Source organism: Nannobrachium achirus (genome assembly GCF_963921795.1).
Source record: "Nannobrachium achirus genome assembly, chromosome: 17".
NCBI lineage: Eukaryota > Metazoa > Chordata > Actinopteri > Myctophiformes > Myctophidae > Nannobrachium > Nannobrachium achirus.
The window spans coordinates 25991785-26012343 of NC_137824.1; the positions used below are offsets into that span (position 1 = coordinate 25991785).

Below are 20559 nucleotides of genomic sequence, written 5' to 3' on the forward strand. Positions count from 1 at the left end.
TGATAGCTTATTTGTATTTTCAAATGTTATTTTATTATATTCAGACGGCTAACAATGCTCCCTAAAGAAATCTATCTGTCTCTGTGACACTTCTAGGGGCCGCAGTCAGCCTAGAGGCCGCAGTCAATAATATTCATATTCTTTTATCTTTGAGAAGCTCTGTCATTGGTCGAGAAAGTCCAGTGATTAACCAATCAGGATGCCTCTTGTTCGGATTGGTTAGACCTGTCTGTGACGCGTTGGTGACCAAGCCTATCCGCCATGACACTTTGGGTGGCGGAACTGGCACCGGAAGTTCGGTGGATAACATTAGCGTCTATGAGCTTCGGCTGGGACAGCTCATGAACAAAAAATAATTCTGAACGATAGAGACTTTTGTTGTATAATCACTCCAGGAATATAAAAGAAGACATATCACAGGTATTTTTACAATCACTTGCTTTTCGATGTGCACAGTACATAATGTGATTGAGGCACCTAAACAGCGGCAAGTATAGTTTAGTCTCGGAGCTATCGCGAGATTTGGATTCCAGACAGGGAATGGTGGAAAGTCTCGCGATACTATCTAGTTCAGAAACGTAAATTGTGCTCTTTAGATGCTTCTATAATGTTATACAGTGTACTCACCGAAAAGCAACACAGCACAAAACAATGTGTGACATGTTTTCTTTTATATTCCTGAGCTGAGTGTTTTATAAAGGTCTCTATCGTTCAGAATAATTTTTTGTTCATGAGCTGCCCCAGCCGGCGCTCATATACTCCAATGTTATTCACCGAACCTCCGGTGGCAGTTTTGGCACCGAGACTGTCATGGCGGATGGCCATGGAGCCTAAAATGACGTCGGTGTCCATTCCTTCTTTGATCTTCCTTGGTCTGTCAATCCTTTTAACCCTGGGTGGGCTGGTTCATGCACCAATGAGCTGCTAGTGACAGAGCTTCTGACAGATAACAGAATAGTTTTGGAGGCAGAATGCGGCGACCCCTAGAAGCGTCACAGCGACTAGATTTTTTTAGGGAGCATTGTTTGACGTCTGAATATAATAAAATACAAAGAAAGAAAACTACTTATATCAGCTTTAAATGCTTTAATTATAAGGTGCAAACATTTCAATATTAGCTTTAAATGCTTTAATTATAAGGTGCAAACATTTCAACACAAAGTGTCTTCTTCAGTGTCAATAGCAAACTTTAAAATGTAATGCTTCTAAGAGCAGGGCAATCTGTATCAAATACTTTCTTACATCAGTTGGAATTCAAGGGGCAAAGTCACAAGTTGCAATTTATAGCCAAGCACTCAAAGCATTACCCAAGGGCTTCCCACAGTCAACTTAACATTGGACCAGGATGCATAAAAACAGAAGACAGAACTCCAGTGTCTCAATGTGTAAGTGAAATGATTGGTTAAATGCATTATTCTGGTTGAGTTTAATACAGGCAACTGAATCGCCTACATTAGTTATTACATTTGATACATTTGCCTACATTTGATATTCAACAGTGTTGATTATCAGATTCAGAACACATTTTAATTCAATATAATAAATAATGAATTGGTAAAATATTGTTTCTCAGGTTTCTCTCATTTTGAAAGCCGGATGTAACAAAAAATTACAGAAAGGTTGCTAATAAAATGGTGATCAGCCCCTCCAATGCAGTTTATATTACATTTACATTCTTTAGTACATGGACAAATTAAATTGCTCTGTATAATGAGATCTGAAAAGGTCCTAGTATGCGTGCCGTGTACTGTGTGTGTGTGTGTGTGTGTGTGTGTGTGTGTGTGTGTGTGTGTGTGTGTGTGTGTGTGTGTGTGTGTGTGTGTGTGTGTGTGTGTGTGTACTCGACGTGCACATATGCAGGCGTGAGTGCACGTGTCTATCTGTCTGATGTAGAGGTTAGTAACCCAAAGTGGACAAAGACCCCCGATCTAACCCAGACCCATTTCGCTGCCCTCAGGAATGCCAAATATGCCACAATTCTCAATAATCTGCCAACATCAGATTTATATTAGCTGCCCTTGATATCTGTTGAAACGTGGGAAAGCAGGGCTACACTGTGCAGCAGCAGAAGGTATTGGTTTACAAACAGAAAATAGATGCTTATAATGTATGCTATATTAAGTGGCATGTAGGCCTATCTATTTTGAGCATAGACGAAATGTAAGAATGTGGCTTAGTGTCTGTGTTGCTTTCAGTGGTTTTTCACTCAGCACTTTGTCTAGCCTATATATTCTCCTCTGCTCCTAGAAGAACATTACATGTCTCTCTCTCTCACACACGCACGCACGCACGCACGCACGCACGCACGCACGCACGCACGCACGCACGCACGCACGCACGCACGCACGCACACACACACACACACACACACACACACACACACACACACACACACACACACACACACACACACACACACACACACACACACACACTACGAGTCAAAAGTCTGCCATTGCAAAAGGTGTTTGAAGTGCTTTATATGGAAATCGAAATGTCTGCACAATTAATTGTGAGAAAGAAAGAAAGAAAAAATTGTGAATATAGAGTGAAAAAAGGAGAGTACCAACTACCAAGTATGCTGTTTACAGGTCCATTTAAGTATAAAAAGAATAGATGTATGACAGACAATGTATGACGATGGAGAATTTCACTATAAATTAAAATGTCAGCGATATGATTATTGTGAGCGTTTTTATCATGATAAACTGCAGGCTAGAATTTTTTCAATTGGCATTTCTTCCTCAGCCTAGTGGGAACGTGTGCACAGTTTCACCTTAATCGGACGCTGCGTTCATGATTTGCAACATTTTGTTCACAACGGGCCGCCCCTGCAAACTTTAGATGTCAATCTTAGCCAATCTAACATATCTGTTAGATCATGTGTAATAGAGATCATGTGTACCATCACCATCGTCATTTGCGTCAGATTTTGATAAGATCTGTAATAGTAATATAAAACATTTTTCAGATCATACAACGTTTTACACTGATCGGTGGAGTTATAGGTAAAAACACAAATCAGCCTGTTGGCCATGAGGCTGATTTGAACATTTTCAAGTGGGATTTCTTCCTCGGCCTAGTGGGTATGTGCGTGTGAAATTTCACAAAAATCACACGCTGTGTTCATGATTTGAGGCATTTTGTTCAAAGCAGAGCACTCCTGCAAACTATGGAAGCCAATCTTACAAAAAATCTGACAGACCTGTTTCATTTAATGACTATAGAGATACTGTGTACCGATTTGCGTGATCTTTGGACAAAATCTGTAGGAGTAACGTCTAAAATTGTGTTTTGCACAAATCTGCCTCCTGGTGGCGCTATAACAGGCCCAGAGATTAGCAGTTCACAGACGGACAGGGTGCAAAACAATCTCGGCCATGCCTTTCAGCCTGATGGAGACAATAAAAAAAACGAGTTTTTGGCCATTGCTGAGTGCATCAATCTTTCTATTGTCATATATCACAGAGTGTATTATGGTTGGCTGCTTGAAAGAAGTGAATGAAAGAAATGTGTATTTCTATCCACAGGGTGGCCTAGACTGAAGCCTCACATTAACATTAGTGTCAACTGACAGTTAACCAGCCACTACAGAACATGCTGAGTGGTGTTTTGGATATGTTACCTGAAAGCTTTTGACATCTATCTATACAGGCTACATTATTCTACAGGTGTGCCCAGAGGCAGAGAAGTTAATGTGAGCTATGAGTGACTCAACTATAAGTCAACTAGTCACATGCCATTCGTCTTTCTCATGGTGGACAGCCTATTTCACGTTACAAATGAAATTCAGCATTCAATTTGCCAAACCCTGTCTTTCACCGCTCTCACATAACGACTTTTGGGAATTCTTTGCTGTGCCACATTACTCAACGGCAGGCCTGTGTTCAATCACAGATCAATACTCGGGAGGGATTTAATTTCTCTGCACACAAAGCACTGATTATTCATGTTAGCACTCAGAGATGTTACATTTCAAGCTGTTACTTGATCAGGGTTAGAGATGACTTTCATCTAGTCACTGTTTTTAGAATACCCATCAGCTATCATACCTGTAAAGTACTCTTTGAACTCATGCCATTCTTTAGGGCTTTAATTCAATAAGAAAAACACCAACAAGTCTAGTGTGGTAAACTGTATCCTTACTGTTAGTAGCCCTACTGTAGGGTTAGGGTTAGGGTTAGGGTTCTCCCAGCCCGTAATTCAATGGGGTCTACCTCTGTGAATGTGCAATCTGTAATCTATTACCTCAGTGACTATCATTTGATGGCATCTTAAATGACCAGCATCACAAACTACTACAGCAGTGGTTCTCAATGTGGGGTCCGGGGACCCCCAGGGGTCCGTTAACCACCTACCAACCTCTCATTCTGGCAATTCGTAAATAGCTTTACAAGCTCACAACGACTTGCGACACGCAGACCAGCACAGCCCAGTGTAGATCTTGAATATCAGTCAGCATGGCCAAATCGGGATAATTAATCCGGTTTTAAAGCTTCATGTGTGGCATGAGCACATTTCTGTCTGTTCCCCCTCCCCTGGGTAAAACAAAAGTAATCAGTGTTGTTTTTTGTTTTGTAGTTGTAGACGTTTCATTGTGTATGTAAGTTTAATTACATACACATTGCCAGAATAACATAATTTTAGGTAAATTGTGGTAGAATAAGCATCAGGTTGTCTGACTTGGGTAAGCAAGAACGAATGCAAATGTGTTGAACCACCTCAGAAGTCATTAGCAGCTCTGAGAGACATTCCCCCAACTCGCCCCAATGTTTTAATTTGTAAAATTGACTTCTTCTCCCATCTATCAAAGATGCACCTATCCTGTGGATTTCTATTCTCTCCCCTCTTCTCTTAATCGCTTAGTCAGACTCCAACATACAATGGAAATCGTGGATTTATAAGATCACAACACATTGCATCGTGATGCATTTTGAGGTTGTAGATCTGTGCAACACCAGAATATGACGTGTATAAATTAAGCATTCTTTATAGAACATTTTTGCCAATAAACAACTTGCCCAAAATATATATGCCAGGCCAGGGTTAATGTGGTTAAACTGACATCTTTCTTAAACCAAATTTGTATCTGAAAAGTAATATGAAAGAATTAACTTTTACCCATTTTCTCCCTGAATATTGTATTCTTTTTTCTTTTTCTTTTTAAGATTTTATTTACTTGTTAGACCTATACATTGTTTCTTTAGGACCATCTTGTGAAACCATTTCTCAATGCCTCACCATATTATTATAAACTACATCCCTTCATCAGGCTGAAATACTGGCAACAAGGAAGGAGACATTACACATAATAAATGTTTTTTCAGCATTGCTTGCTTTGTTCTCTTGCTGAGAGAGGCAAGGGGGTCAAGACTCAGCCTGGTAGTTTAATCCTTTCAGAGTATGAAAGCTGTAATTGTCCTTTTCCAAGAATTTGATCCAAGGACCTCCTGGATGTAAACTCTTTAACAAGCCTGAAAAGCCTAGGGAAGAAACAGGGCAGACAGGTAATTGATGTTTACTAAATTGCCCTCAGATGCGACGCATTGTGAGCTTGTAGATTGGCTATTTAACTAAGTATAAATTTGGAAATGTACAAGTGGTCCAGAGCTCAAAAGAGGTTGAGAACCACTGTCTTAGAGTAAAACAATATGGATTGTCTACCATATAACTGTGTCATGTTGAAAATGGGACTATTGTATAGGACTTCTGGGAGAAGAAAGCAACTCCCTAGATTAAAATAAACATTCACCTAGGAATAGTTCCCCACATGTACGCAAAGGAAATATTGGTGTAATTGAGCCTACCATGAGGGCTGAGGGAGGCCCACCTAAATAGGGTTCTCAACAAACAAACAAACAAAAAAAAAGAAAAGAAAAAACACAGGTCCTTAATGAATTTAAAATATCTGGCCAACCTTGTTAATTGAAAGCCACAGATATAATCCATAGTTGATCATTTAGGAGTGTTAGCACTAGCAGTCTGCTTTATTATTACTTATTATCTTCAAGTGGGGCTGGACGATATCGACAGAAACAAATATCACAAGGTTGTAGATCAGCTATTATTTTGCAATAAAACGATAATAATAATAAAATCCTATTTTCAGACATTAACAAGCATTAAGTGTCAGAGTAATAGAATACTCAAACCCCCAAGCTACACCTTTACTTACAATAGGACAGATACATAAATAGCTTTATTTCAGCTTCTTCATGAACTTTGAGTTGGTGTTTTAAGCTACAAAGAACAGGTTGGATTAGGAAATGTACATACAGTATGTTCTTGAAAAAACAACTTGACACTATCATTATGTTCCTGTCTCCCATTTAAGTTAAATGAGGCGGCACCGAGTCGTGTCTCTCAATTACACGATCAAAAGGCTACCCCAAGAGACACTAAACTTACTGTATCTCCACAATTACATTTTAAACCAAGAACATATAGGACAAGCCATTAAGGAGCCACGCGTTAAAGTGGATTTTTTTCCCCCAGGCCAGTGAGGCCACCATTATTTCTCTCTCTTTTTATTGTAGCTGCAGGACACATCAGTTGATCAACATCTGATGCGCTCAGTCAAGTAAAAAAGAGCAAGCAGATGTGAACATTTGCTACTGCAGTAAAAGCCTGAGTTATAATCCACAACATACCCGCTCAGAAGACTGAAAGCAAAATGGAACAATCTGAAGTGCAGTAATTTGTTCATGGTAGGCCTACATGTAAGCAGTCTGTGGCTGCCATTAATTTTAATGTGTTTAAAGTTCGTTTTAATGTGGCACAGTGGCACATGGAAAATCAATTACTGAAATGAAATCACCGAGATCAAATCAAGGCATGTTTATGTTATTATCCATAACACACAGAGCTTATAGCGTTGCTTTTTAATTTTTATAAGCAACTGCACAAGGGCCGGCATGAGCTACAGAGAAGCCAAAAAGGACCATTCATTTACTGTACTGCAACACAGTTTTGGCATATTTTAAGATGCAAGTAGGCAGGTGCCCAATAATAATCCTTGGACATTTCTAATTGATATATTTAAGTAGTAAAAACAAATACCATAAGATGTTTCATAAGGCAGAGCTATTGGATTGTTGGAATAAATACCAAATATGACCTTTAAAAGTATTTCTTTTTTTTGTAATTATTATTCATATGGCTAGAAACACACAAATGTTTTAACCATGATGAATCACCAATTTTGTTTCTGTATGAAGTAAGAACAGATATGATAGTTAATCAAAGAAATCTTCAGTTCTTCATGGGAAAACTAATTATCGGTGGATCATAAATATTAGACTTTAATGTTGAAGTACTGTAGTTGGATTAAAGTCCCAAAGATGTTTATTCACATAACTTGAGGTGAAGCATAACCCTTTTGCTTTTACTTATTTGGAATAGATACATTTAGACTATACATAATTGGACGTCAGCATAATTGGATGTCAGCCTAGAACTGCCTCAAGGGGTCATCAAATGGCCATTGTTTACTGTGATATTTTGGTGACTGGGGCTTTTAGTGTCAAACTAGGCCTATAACCTATTTGCAACAGATGGTGTTAATGAATATAGCAAGTAGCCTAACATAGGATACTTGTTCCAAGTCACATGAGTGCCTGTTGATCATTTACAATCTATGATGTAGGCAGACCTGAATGGTAGGTCTGCTCTATTAAAATTAAAAAATGAACCTGTAGGCTATATGCTTGTAGGTTATAAACTAAATCCTATAACATGAATTAATGAGTGTTGTTCAGATGATCACCTGTGGGTATACTCACCCACTTTGAACTGTGAGGTCTTCGTGTCGTCGAGGGGGTCCTCGTGCTCCTTCGCCAGCATGGTATGGAGGATGCCAAAAGAGTTCTGGATTCCGAAGATCGATCCATTGCACCAAGTCGCGGCGAAGACCACCAGCCAGCCGAACCCCCCGTCGGGCGGGACGAACCCCGGGCTCGGGCCCCCCATCATCGGAGGAGCGGACAGAGAGTCGGACCCCGCAGGGGTCAGAGCTGGCTTACAGCCCGCGTCATCTTCTATCAGCTGCACAGTGCTGTCCTCGTGTGAGATCTTGCATTCGTTCTTCTCGGGGTCCTGCTGGGGTCAGTGGTGTAAAGTTCAATTTTGAGGTATTTGTACTTTACTGGATATTTCCAATACCGTATGTTTCGTTTTACTCCACTACTTCTTGCATCTTGGATCCAAATATTGGACTTTTACTCCACTACAATTATATGACAACTTTAGTTACTAGTTACTTTGTAGACTGATTATTATTACAATACATACATTAACCACTTCAACCCAATATACATATCTGCTATTTTCTTGGGACATTCTGCATAATAGCCTACTCATTATGCACTAATGCACTCTACTTTTGGTACTAAGTAATAAGTACATTGTGATAGCAATAGGCCTACTTTTGTACTTTAACTCAAGTGCATTTTGAATTCAGGACTTCTACTTGTAACAGAGTAGTCAGAGTATTTCTACATTGCAGCATTGAAGTAAAGAATGTGAGTAGGCTAGTAAGGCTACCTTTTCCACCACTGGCTGGGGTGCACCTTTGTGCTCCTCCATCTCCACATCTGCCGTCACAACGGTCTGCTCCGCCCGAGGAGCCTGGTGTCCGCTGGATGTCTGGTCTTCTGGACCGTCGTCAACCCCACTCACCCCCATGCCGTCTGCAGCAGCTCCTGTAGATAGAGTGTCACTGTGGGCTCTGGGCGCATCAGATATGGATAACCGACGCAACCGACTCCCAGAGTGTGTTTTTGTTTAGGAAATGTCAGTTGGAAATCATATGCTGCTTGCTGCAGACAGCAGGTTCCCCGCCCACCACAGAGTCACTGTCCACAATCCCAAAGTCTGCTCAACTTCATCAAGAGCCCGACGTGCAGGTCATCATGGCACAGAAACGGTCCGGATCTTTCACGAGATAAAAGTAAGCGGCGTGCCGTTTATCATCATAACGTCGTTATTACCGCGTGTAGTTACTTTCCTGCTCTTCTGTGTTAAATGTGGACCATCAACCTGTGAATGCGTTCCGCTTTAGCCTCGAACCGATGACGTTGTGTTATGGTGGTACAGACATCTCCCGGTCAGGTGCTGCTCCTCCCAGTCTTTCGGGTGCGTTGTGTTTATTATTGTACAGGATAAGCATGAAACAGGGTACAGTAGGCCCGTGTATGTCCGGTACTGAGATGGTGGTGTGGACGGTGTCGTTCGTTCACAGTATCAACAACATACGGCCTTCATTCAATAGGGTGAGCCCGCCTCCACGCCCCCTAACCCACCCATGGAGCCAATAGCAGCGCTCCATACAGCTGTGGGACGGGTTACTGGCTTCGTACATGTTCGGATTTTACCGCCGGAGAAACACGAGTGACTCTATGAGCGTGTTCTGCTCGTTCTGCTTCCAGTCTTCTGGTATGGCTGACAGTGACAACTGTGACAAGTCATGTTTAGTGGTGTAAAGTAAATAAGTAGATTTACTTATTGTAAGTACAATTTAGAGGTATTTGTACTTTGCTTGAGTATTTCAATGTCCAATACTTTTACTTCTACTCCACTACATCTTACTCCAATAGCCTACACTTTTATGGAAACGTTAGTTACTAGTTAGTTATAGCCTATTTTGATTCTTATAAAAAAAAAACACACACACACTAACCTCTTCAGCCCTATATATTTTGAAAATAGCAGATATACAACAAGCTCACAATACATTGTGAACAATTAGTGTATTTTACTTTTTGGTACTTTTTAAAAATTTTCATACCAATACTTTTTCTTGCAGAGTATTTCTACATTGCAGTATTGATAGCCTACTTTTACTTGAGTAAAAAAAAAAATGTGAGTAGGCCTACTTTATCCACCAATGTGTTTTGCATATTTGCTGACTCAAGATTGCTCCCCGCCTCCCCCAAGTCCAGACGGAACTGCCCAGTCTTTCAGAGAAACTTTACAGATCCATGGATAGAATATAGAGACCTAATGCTCTGTCCGACGGATAGACGGCGTTGTCTTCCGTTGATCATGATCTCTCTTCCTTTAAAACGCATATGCATTAATATTGCCCACTGCTGCTGCAAATCTAACATGGAGAATATTTATGCAAGCGTTCACAGTCTGCATCATGACAGGTCAGGTCGCATCAGCGTAAACTCCCGCGAGAGATTACACATGTCACGCGCAAGTAGAAATCCCACGGTAAAGTATGAAGCAGTGGGCACGCACACACACACACGCGCGCGCGCACACACACACACACACACACACACACACACACACACACACACACACACACACACACACACACATGAGTGAGAGAGAGATGATCCTATCTATGTGCCTTACTGCCTTCTTGCAAAAGACAATTAATTATAGACAACAGAAGTGTCATTATTACTTAATAGCCTATAATAACCCATAAGCCTATTAAAAATATCCAGTAAATAAACTGATTTCACCATGAACTGCAGAACTGTGCCATTTCAGTCCTAATGAGTCATGAAATTAAGCTTTTCAAGCAGTCTGTTGAATGTTAAATTTGTTTAGTTTCAGCCATGACATTTTTCTATTGTCAGGTCAGGTGTACAAATGATCAACCTCAAATAATCAGCTGATCTCATCATCTAGAATAGATCCCCCTCGACCCCCTATGACTGCCTTATTGTCTTGTCCACTGCCTTGTCTTGTCCACAGTGGTGCAGTACTTGATCGAAATACATTCTTATCTTATGGCATGTTTCTCAGAAGTGTAGCCTACACTGCAAATAGTCACCACTGAGTGGGGCCAAAACTCAACAATTGGACTGAATATGTGAAGGTAAGAAACATGGCAAATCATTTCAACATTTAATCGAACCATGCTCCTATATGAAATGATGACACCTTTGTTAAGAGTGTGAAGACGTTTTTTGCTGTTTAGATCTTTAGAATTTTCCAGGAGACTTATGGAATTGCAGATTTGCATTGCATATTGTATTAGGCTAAACTGTTTAATCTTCAGTAATATCCAAAATAGATCTTCTTATTTTTTTTAAATAAAGTTTTCATTTATAAAAAGTGTATAAAAACTAAATGTAGACATTATTAAAGACCCTTTTCGACTGCAGCTTTTGCACCACACTACACAACACTACACTGCACCACACCACACCGCACCACATAAAAATAACTACATTTGCATTACACAAAAGTACCCCTATCGGTAAGAAACAAATGTACCCTTTTAACTGTGACTGTGATTATAATACAATATAAATTTGTATTACAACCAGGGCAGGAATTTCAGGGAGGCCATGAAGGCCACATGGCCGCTGTTGCCCCTCAGTTTGGCCTTGTGCCCCTCAAACCAATGGCATGACCTGAGGCCACAGTGGCCTTACTCCAGCTGACTGTACCCCTATCCCTATAAACTTCTTTGCCTTTTTTTATATTTTGGAAAACATTTTAAAATACTTCAAATAGCCGATCTACATCGGCAGGGATCATCAACATGTCTGTACACGGACAAACGTGTCTGTGGCACATGGACAAGTCCGTGGCACATTTAGTATTTTGGTTATCATGTGTACATAATCTATCCTAAATATTCAATAATAATAATAATAATAATAAAGCATTTGTTTGAATTATTTTGGGGACTGGTAAAGTGTCAGGATGATTAATAAGTCGTGTTGGCTACATGATTGCATCAGGTGAGGATGCAATGCAAGACAAGACAAGACAGAGAGAGAAGTAATGTTTGCTAATACTTGTTCCACTGGTATACCTTACATCACTCCATGCACTTACGCACTCTTTCACATGAGTTTGGCAAAAGACAAAAGAATAAAACAATATTTGTTGATGGGTCAATGAATTGCAAAAACTATGCCGTGATAGTGAAAAAAGGGAACTTGGAAAGAATCTTTCTGACCAACCACAAATCATTTGACTGCTAGAAGGAAGTGAAGCCGTATTTGTGTACCATACATGGAACTGGATGGAGCTCTGTCAAGTATTTGTCTCATCAGCAAGATGGTGAAGGAAGAGAACTTGCGGACAAACCACACATCATTTGACGAGACATTTCCAGCAGACAGAGAACTGAGAAAAAGAAATAAACTAAGGAACTGAAATTTCAACCATTTAGCCAAATATGATACAGTATATCTTTTGTAAAATTATTGGACAGTTATTTTTGACAAAAATAAAATATTTATCAAAATGTCCATCACAAGCTGACATGGTGATGAACCCTGTACATCGACATTGTGAGATCAGCTATTTGAAATATTAAAAAATGTTTTTCAAAATGGTAAAAAAAAGGAAAGAAAGGTTTAGTGATATTGAACTAAACTAAACTGATATATACATTTTTTAAGACCTCATCTTTAAACCAATGCAGTAAGTTTAACCCTTAAATTCAATTCAATTCAATTCATTATTTCAATGGACTAAAATCTTGTTTTATTTGATGGCCTTCCTGCCCTAGCATTTGGCCTTTGTGCCCTCAAAAAATTGACATCACCAAAGGCCAAGTGGCCTTGCCCCTAAAAAGACGAAATTCTAGGCCTGATTACAACTATCCTAATTATAATACACTATATGGATTATAACTGATTAGGGTATAATACACTATAAAGTATTAATGTACTACTATGATAATTAATTATAATACACTATAATAGATTATAATAGTTGTTATAACACAATAGAATCTATTATCATGTATTACAACTATATACTGGTGGTCTAAATGAAAAGTCAGTGAGTGATCAGTCATTATGAAGTGTTTGGCCCTGTTTGGCCTAGCTCAGACCTACTCTAGATTGGATACTTTTTACTAGTACCACGTTTAGTACCGCTTTCACACCACTCTATCCAGGTCCTTGTAGTGGAAAACCTGGCACAAGTGAACAGTGTGGAGTGGTGTGGTGTTGGGCCATGTCAGTGGAAAAGGGGCTTAAAGGAGTAGTTCACCCCCAAAATGACTTTTTTTCTATTGATTAGTCACGCCATGGAGAGTAGAGTTCAATAATATTTTTTGGTTTTTGTCGCATTCCTAAGACAAAAATTTGATTTGAGTAAATTTACCCCCATTGATTCCGGATGGTGACCCGTTTCGAAACGGGTCACCATCCGGAATCAATGGGGGTACATTTATTGTTATCACATTTTTGTCTTAGGAATGTGACAAAAACCAAAAAATATTATTGAACTCTACTCTCCATGGCGTGACTAATCAATAGAAAAAAAGTCATTTCGGGGGTGAACTACTCCTTTAAGTTGTCTTGTCAGTGAAAATCTGCATTCATTTCCATTATCCACCAGGAAAATGATACGCATAAACTGTAAAAATTGTCTCCCACAATTGTCTCTTAAAGGTCAGATAATTTGTGATAGGACTGTCAGTTGTTCAATGTTGAAATGGCTTGACACACATATACGTGCACACACGCACACCCTGCAGTCAATATCTAAAACTGAAAGCCCAATACGATGGTAAAAGGGGTGTCACTTCTATTAGGAAGAATGACATCATGAATATTTGAAATTATTGTTTCCTGGATCCCAGTACACTTAGGCAATAGTTTCACACCCATCTGATCATCATTCCTCAAATAGCTTCAATCATAATTTCATCATAACCCAGTGATTCTCTTTGCCTCGTCAGTCATCATAATCTACAGTATAAGCCTTATTCCAGTTAAACCATAATTACACACACAGTCACACACACACACACACACACACACACACACACACACACACACACACACACACACACACACACACACAAGACACGTACGCACGCACACGCACTCACGCACGCGCGCGCGCACACACACACACACACACACACACACACACACACACACACACACATATCTTAGATTTTATTTTGGATAGGATTTTGAAATACAATTTCTACTATATTATTGATATCGGTAATACCATTATGACTATTTAGGAAATTCTGAGAATTATGACTGAGAAATGTGATTACCTATCTAATTTTCAGATCAGAGTGTGGTTTGATTAAACGCTGAAAAGGCTTGCCTTGATTCTGTTTCTAATGTGCACACCTTGGTATGGTACATCTTTAAGAAACCTAAATGCACAAATTGAATTCCTCTTCCGACAGCAGTAGCACACCATCAACTAAAATATTCACAAAGTTGTCTAAAGGTAACTACAAAGGCAGAGTGCAGTACTACGTTTTCAGACACACCGACTTATTTGTGTCGCCCAAAGGTCAAATTAGCCTTCATGATATTAGGGGATGAACAATTAGCTCAAGAACAGATATACCATACAATCAGTGTAATTGCGACCGTAAGGTCGCAGTTTAGTATCAAAACCTCCACCGGCCGTCCGTCCCTGAGTCACACGTCACACCTTTGCCCTGCTCATATCTCCGCATCAGTATGACATCACACTGCTGACATCAGTATGACATCACACCGTACACAAATGACCCCTATATAAGACCGGCATTGTCTGTCGTACATTTCGGTCAATTCCAGTGGGGATGCCATTGAAAAGTTAATCTAGTTGTACAAAGTAATCAAAGAATGGGTTGACTGGTAGGCTGGTTGACTGCTTTATCTGTGGAGAGTGTATGTCACTGAGAGTCCTTTTATAGCGATTGAAATCATGATGAGGTCACGATGAGTCATCTATGCCCAAATATAGATTTCTAGGTCAGATGGCCCATGGAGTTTGTGATGTCAAACCTAGCAACCCAATATAAACAAACCTGATGTCAGACCTGAAGTATCCTTTTATACCCATATATGGAGATACAGAGATCTCCATATATGGGCATATTAGAAAGCCCATATATGGGCATATACGGATGACATCAGGGATATCCATATATGGGCATAAAAGGGACAAGGGCTTACAGTTAAGAGATCTCCATATATGGGCATATCAGAAAGCCCATATATGTTCATATACTGATGACATCAGGAATATCCATATATGGGCATAAAAGGGACAAGGACTTACAGTTAAGAGATCTCCATCTATGGGCATAAAGGGACAAGGACTGTTACAGTAGATATAGAGATGTCCATATATGGGCATACAACAAGGACTGACAAACACTGAGATCTCCATATAACCTATGGGAATATAAGGGACGAGGACAATGCGTAGCATTGTGAGCTTGTAGATCTATTTTCTAAATATTGTTGTACATTAAAAACTTGAAATGGGTCGTTCTGCATAGTACTTGGGATTTGTTGATGTAAATGTTCACATAGAGTGTAATAATTGGTAAAACAAACTTTTGGCCTATTTGTGGAGATAAGCGACCAACGGTCGCTTATCTCCCGATTAGGGAGTCTTACTGGTATCACTTGTATGCCTTTATCTCATTTGTCTGATCAGTTGTGACACTTTTAAACCCATTTTATGGTCAAATTTCTGTTCGTAGTTTCTGCACTCTGCCTTTGTAGGGCAGAGACCCAGACACACATGGGAATGGACCCAAGTCTTCAGTACCCTGTCTGTTTACAATTAGCGTGATCATGTTTCACTTTCTGTCTCCATGCTGATCTAAAAATATAGCAACTCTGACGAGTCTGATTCCAAGGCATCCCCAGGATTCCTGTTGAATGAAGTGAGTGTCAGAGGTCATGGGGTGAAGTCAATACTACTTCCTGCTGGAAGAGGAATTTTTTAATTCCTCAGAGAGGTGTGGGAAGGCGACTGAAGGAGGTGGAGCAATGACATAATTTATATGGTCAATATCCGGGGGCCCACACGTGTTCTAAAGTCTGTCACAGTGGGGCGTGAATACCACATAAGGCAGGCTATAGTCCTTCCCACAGCTGGCCTGGGTTCGAAGTCCAACCCAAGATATTTTGCCGCATGTCAACACCCCTCCCCCCTCTATCTCTCCCGCCTTTTCTGTCTCCTTCTGAAATAAAAATGGATACCAGAAATAAACCTTAACAAAGTGTGAAGGAGTCATGAGATCTCGTTAAGATATAACGTGACGCATTAACATATTTGATTTGACTTAATTTGGTTCACTTGTGGATGGACAACATTCTTCTATTGTTTTACCATTTTGTTTGATCAGTTTAAAAATTAAGAACTGTACGTGTACACCCAATTTAAACCTATCCTGACATTGGTGATGGTGCTGTCAGCATTTATAAAGCATGTTAATGTCAACTCTTCTCTTTTGGTGCTCTCGGAATGCCAATATGAACCTATCTGCACATAATCTGAATCATGTCCAGCATGCTCTAACAAGCCAGGTGTGGAGGTTTGCCGTGGGCTGGCATCTGCTATGACTCATATGTTTATGGTACTTCTCTCTCTCTCTCTCTCTTTCGGCCCTTAATTGAAACCACAGTTTGTTTCAGAAACCAACAGAATGCCCTATAACTAGGCTATTACAAAAGAGGATGGAGAGTTTCTAAATGTTTCTTTGTCTTTATTGCCCATGACCTATAAACTCTGATTTATTTACCTTTATTCACTTACATATGAGATCAGATACCTGCGTATGATCAGATCGTGCTGGAAAACCATTGGAGACAAAACAATGATAGTGATCTGGGCTCAGGTATGATCTGTTTCCTGTACAGTATGGTTTCACCTGAGAGTATGTGTGTCTAGACAGCCATTCATCAATGATTAACAAGGCAGGTATTTACGGTATTTTATGTTCTTTTGATTGGGAGTTTCACAATAAAGGGACTGAACTATATATCTAGATAAAGGCAATAAAGAAAATAAATAATGACAATTACAGTACAGAAAAAAATTCAGAGAACAAATTTGAACCAAATATGTGTATGTGTGATTAAACTCCTCACTGCATACTGATCATTGTGAACAAGTATGTAAGTAATCATCACTTGCAGATAGGCTTGTTATATGACCAACTGAATGGTTCTGAATGTTTTAACTGTTCCCCGTACTCTCAAAGACACAATGATAAGAGAACATTTGAGTCAGTGTGTGTGTGTGTGTGTGTGTGTGTGTGTGTGTGTGTGTGTGTGTGTGTGTGTGTGTGTGTGTGTTTGTGTGCGTGCGTGCGTGCGTGCGTGCGTGCGTGCGTGCGTGCGTGCGTGCGTGTGTGCATGTGTGTGTGTTAATAAGCATGTGACAATGTATCGACTCCACTGTTTTCCAACTAGGCCGGACACTTAAAATACCACAACCATACTGATTCACCATAAATAGCATTGTCATCACACCAATGTGGACGTATGAGTGTATATCCATTCCATTCGGGGACAGCTAGAGGTCAGATGCATCATCACTGCCACATGATCAGAATCATGAATTCTCTATAATTCTCTAAAATCTCTCTAACAATAATTAATTTTGTTGTTTTGATTGGTTTACTCTTACTGGCTGTTTTTATTTTTTATCTTGCCTATGTTTTACTCCCTGAATTTTTCAGTGTTTGGATTGTTGTGTTTGTATTCTGTTTTTATCACTTAAATCCCAGCAGCTTTGTGGGGATGGCTTTCGCAGAAAATAGTAGATCGGCAAGCTCACAATGCGTCACACTGCGATGTGTTGTGATCTTGTCGATCGGCTATTATCAACTAGCCCTTACCCGTTCAAAGATATGAGCTCCGAAATGATGTGCAGTGTGTGGGTTATGGGATGTGCACTGTGCACACAGTATATGAGGGATGGAAAGTAACTTTAACTGGTGCTTGCATGCTAATATGTAGGAGCATCAATGTAAGAAATACCCGTTCCATTTAACGGCTACAGAGATACTGTGTACCGATCTGCATGATTTCGAGGAGAAACGCTGAGACAGACAGACAGACACTCACTCACTCAGACATTCGCAAAATTATAGTATAGATGAAAGCTTTCCCCCCAATAACAGAAAACAGAAAAATACACTAGTATAGAGACCGGTCAAACCTGGGGTTTAAGGGTTTAAGAAAGTTTATCATTACCGTATTATTATTATTATTATTATTATTACCCTAAGATATAAGTTATTGAGAAGTTTAAACTAATTGCACATGAGTATGGGCCAGTGTTTAAAAAAATATGGTAATAAGACAAGTAGACAACTATGCATGCCATTAGTAAGTAACATCATGGGAGGATAGATACCTTTATTATCCCGCGGGGGGGAATTCAGTCGCCCAGAGGCGGCACAGCAGTTAAGGTTACTGAGTTACTGGTAAAGAGTAAGAAAAAGTACTGTTATGTAGCAATACAAGGTAAAAAGCAAAACAAGAAGCATCAACAATGAGCATACATTAAAACTGTGTAAAGCTTATATCAAAGAATGACCATAAATGACCCACTAAACTGACTAAAGTCTTAGTCACTTTCCATTAACTCAATCTGATTGATGTCATCTTAAGCACACCCAACATGAGTGTAGAATTGGTTAACAAACCAAAAAAAGTGGGGGAGTGTAGGTGTTTCTTTCGAGAACAGACAGGAGTCATGGAGATCTGGTGATGGATTACACAATCATGACACCCGATCTTCAAAGATACAATGAGCTTCAGGTTTTAGTTGCAGGAAGTTGCTTAAATCTGTTTAGATGTGAAGGTTGGTCGGTCTGATGAATGGAATACAGAACAGCCATGTGGGTAGCTGTGACATGTAATGACTTGTCCACTTTGCCAGGTTTGTCCCTTATAAGGAATTAAGAGGTTCAGAAAATAAGTCCCCCCTTCCCCTTCACAATGGGGTTCAAAGTGAAAGGAATACGATAATAAACATACCGCGTGCATTCCTAGGACACAAACACACAAGCTTAGAGAGCTAAGCTTGTGTGCTTGTATGCATGAGTCAAGTGAATACAATGTGCCTCGTATTCTTTATACACCATTACACAAGAACACCCACTGAATGCAGGGGAGATTTTAAAACAGCTCTTAAAATCAAAACCAGAAACCTTCAACAATTTATGAGAAACACACCAACTTATGTGAAACAAAACAACAGGCACAGGCCTGTCTGTTGTTTATAAAGAAGTTATATGCCAGGCATCACACAAAAAGCCCCATTTCTCTCTCTCTCTTTCTCTGTCTCTCTCTTTCACACACACACACACACACACACACACACACACACACACACACACACACACACACACACACACACACACACACACACACACACTCTAAAGGACCAATGGGAGGGGGCTGTGAGAGAAACAAAAGAGATCTGGAGAGAGAGAGAGAGAGAGAGAGGGGGGCGAGAGACAGAGAGAGAGGGCGAGAGACAGACAGAGAGAGAGAGAGAGAGAGGGCGAGAGAGAGACAGACAGAGAGAGAGAGAGAGAGAGAGAGAGAGAGAGAGAGAGAGAGAGAGAGAGAGAGAGAGGCACAGAGGGGAGAAAATGAAGGGGTGTTGAGGAGGAGGGGAAAGTTTTGATGGGAACAAAAACAGTGAGACGAAAAGAAGGAGTAGAGGGAGCAAGCAAGCTGCATGAAGACAGAGACAGTGTTCGAGCACAGAAGAAGACACTTGAAGAAACTGTCCCCATTCATCAGGTACAGTAAGACATTTACAGACTTTGACTGATTTGTTTGCTTTACTTCATTTAATCAATTTATGAAGTTAGATACATTGTCCAATCATCTGAGTTAATTTAACTCCAATTAAACTTAAAATGATCTACGCACTTAACTGTATACAGTATGTGTGCGTTCTTTGATCACAACCAAAAACATGTGGCAACAATTCAAAGCTCTACATTTCAAAATCTGTAAGATGACTAAATGGAGATAATGTCTTTGGCAATGGCATCGATATAATGTTAGGTAAGTTTAGGGAATAGAAAACAGCAGTTTATGTTTTCATCTGTCTGGTTTGCCAACAATAGTCAACAATTCTCACAAATATGATAATTTCCCTGTAAGCTAAGTTAATTGACTAGGCCTACATATCAAAAACCTTAGCCGCATTAACATAATCGTCACATCAAATGTTACATATATTTATAGGTAATTATCACCATTTTCTTTCTGACCAATGTTTTCTTTTCAATGTCTGTGCATTCACTATCACTACTGTTGCCACAACAACCAAATGGTCCCATGTGTCCATTTTGATACATTTATATGATCTCAGCACTAGGGATTTTATTGTTTGCTGCTTTTGTTTCTTCTTATCTTGAATATATGCTTTGCTGATTTCTTCATAACACAAAGAAGTTGCGTTCTTTAGAATTGGCATTCACAAACATATAACACACAACGCAAATACTGACAAAGAATTTTTTCCACTTTGAGATTTGCTTTAACAATTGGAGTGCCCGCTCGGGGATCGGCTATCATTCGGAACGCATGCCTGTTCAGAGTGGTTCTGGAGAGAACCACTCATCTGATAAACTTCATACTTCACTTCGGATGAACGGTTCTCGAGATATGACAAGGAAAGACAGACATACAGACAGATGAAAAGTGCATTATGAATACAATATTGCAGTCATAGTAATAGCCATAGACATGTTTGGTCATTGTATCTTTGTAATGATGTGATGCATTATATCTTCTTACAAACATCTAAGAATCGACTTTGTCATTTCTTTTCACAGAGATC

The 20559-nt window shown here is 39.7% G+C and overlaps 1 protein-coding gene across 2 annotated transcripts in view; it reads right to left on the reverse strand.

The window, feature by feature from the left end:
- slc16a2 (solute carrier family 16 member 2) overlaps nucleotides 1-9203 on the reverse strand; it is a 32290-nt gene extending 23087 nt beyond the window's left edge. Inside the window, exons 1-2 of one of the 2 annotated variants that reach the window (XM_080746405.1) lie at nucleotides 8542-9203; nucleotides 7782-8094 (exon numbers count right to left, since the gene is read on the reverse strand). In XM_080746405.1, coding sequence (XP_080602531.1) covers nucleotides 7782-8094; nucleotides 8542-8682 — 454 coding nt within the window. In that variant the 5' untranslated portion in view covers nucleotides 8683-9203. Of the gene's footprint in view, nucleotides 1-7781; nucleotides 8098-8541 lie in introns of both variants that reach the window. The other variant, XM_080746404.1, reaches the window with a different exon arrangement.
- Between the last annotated feature and the right edge of the window lie 11356 nt (nucleotides 9204-20559).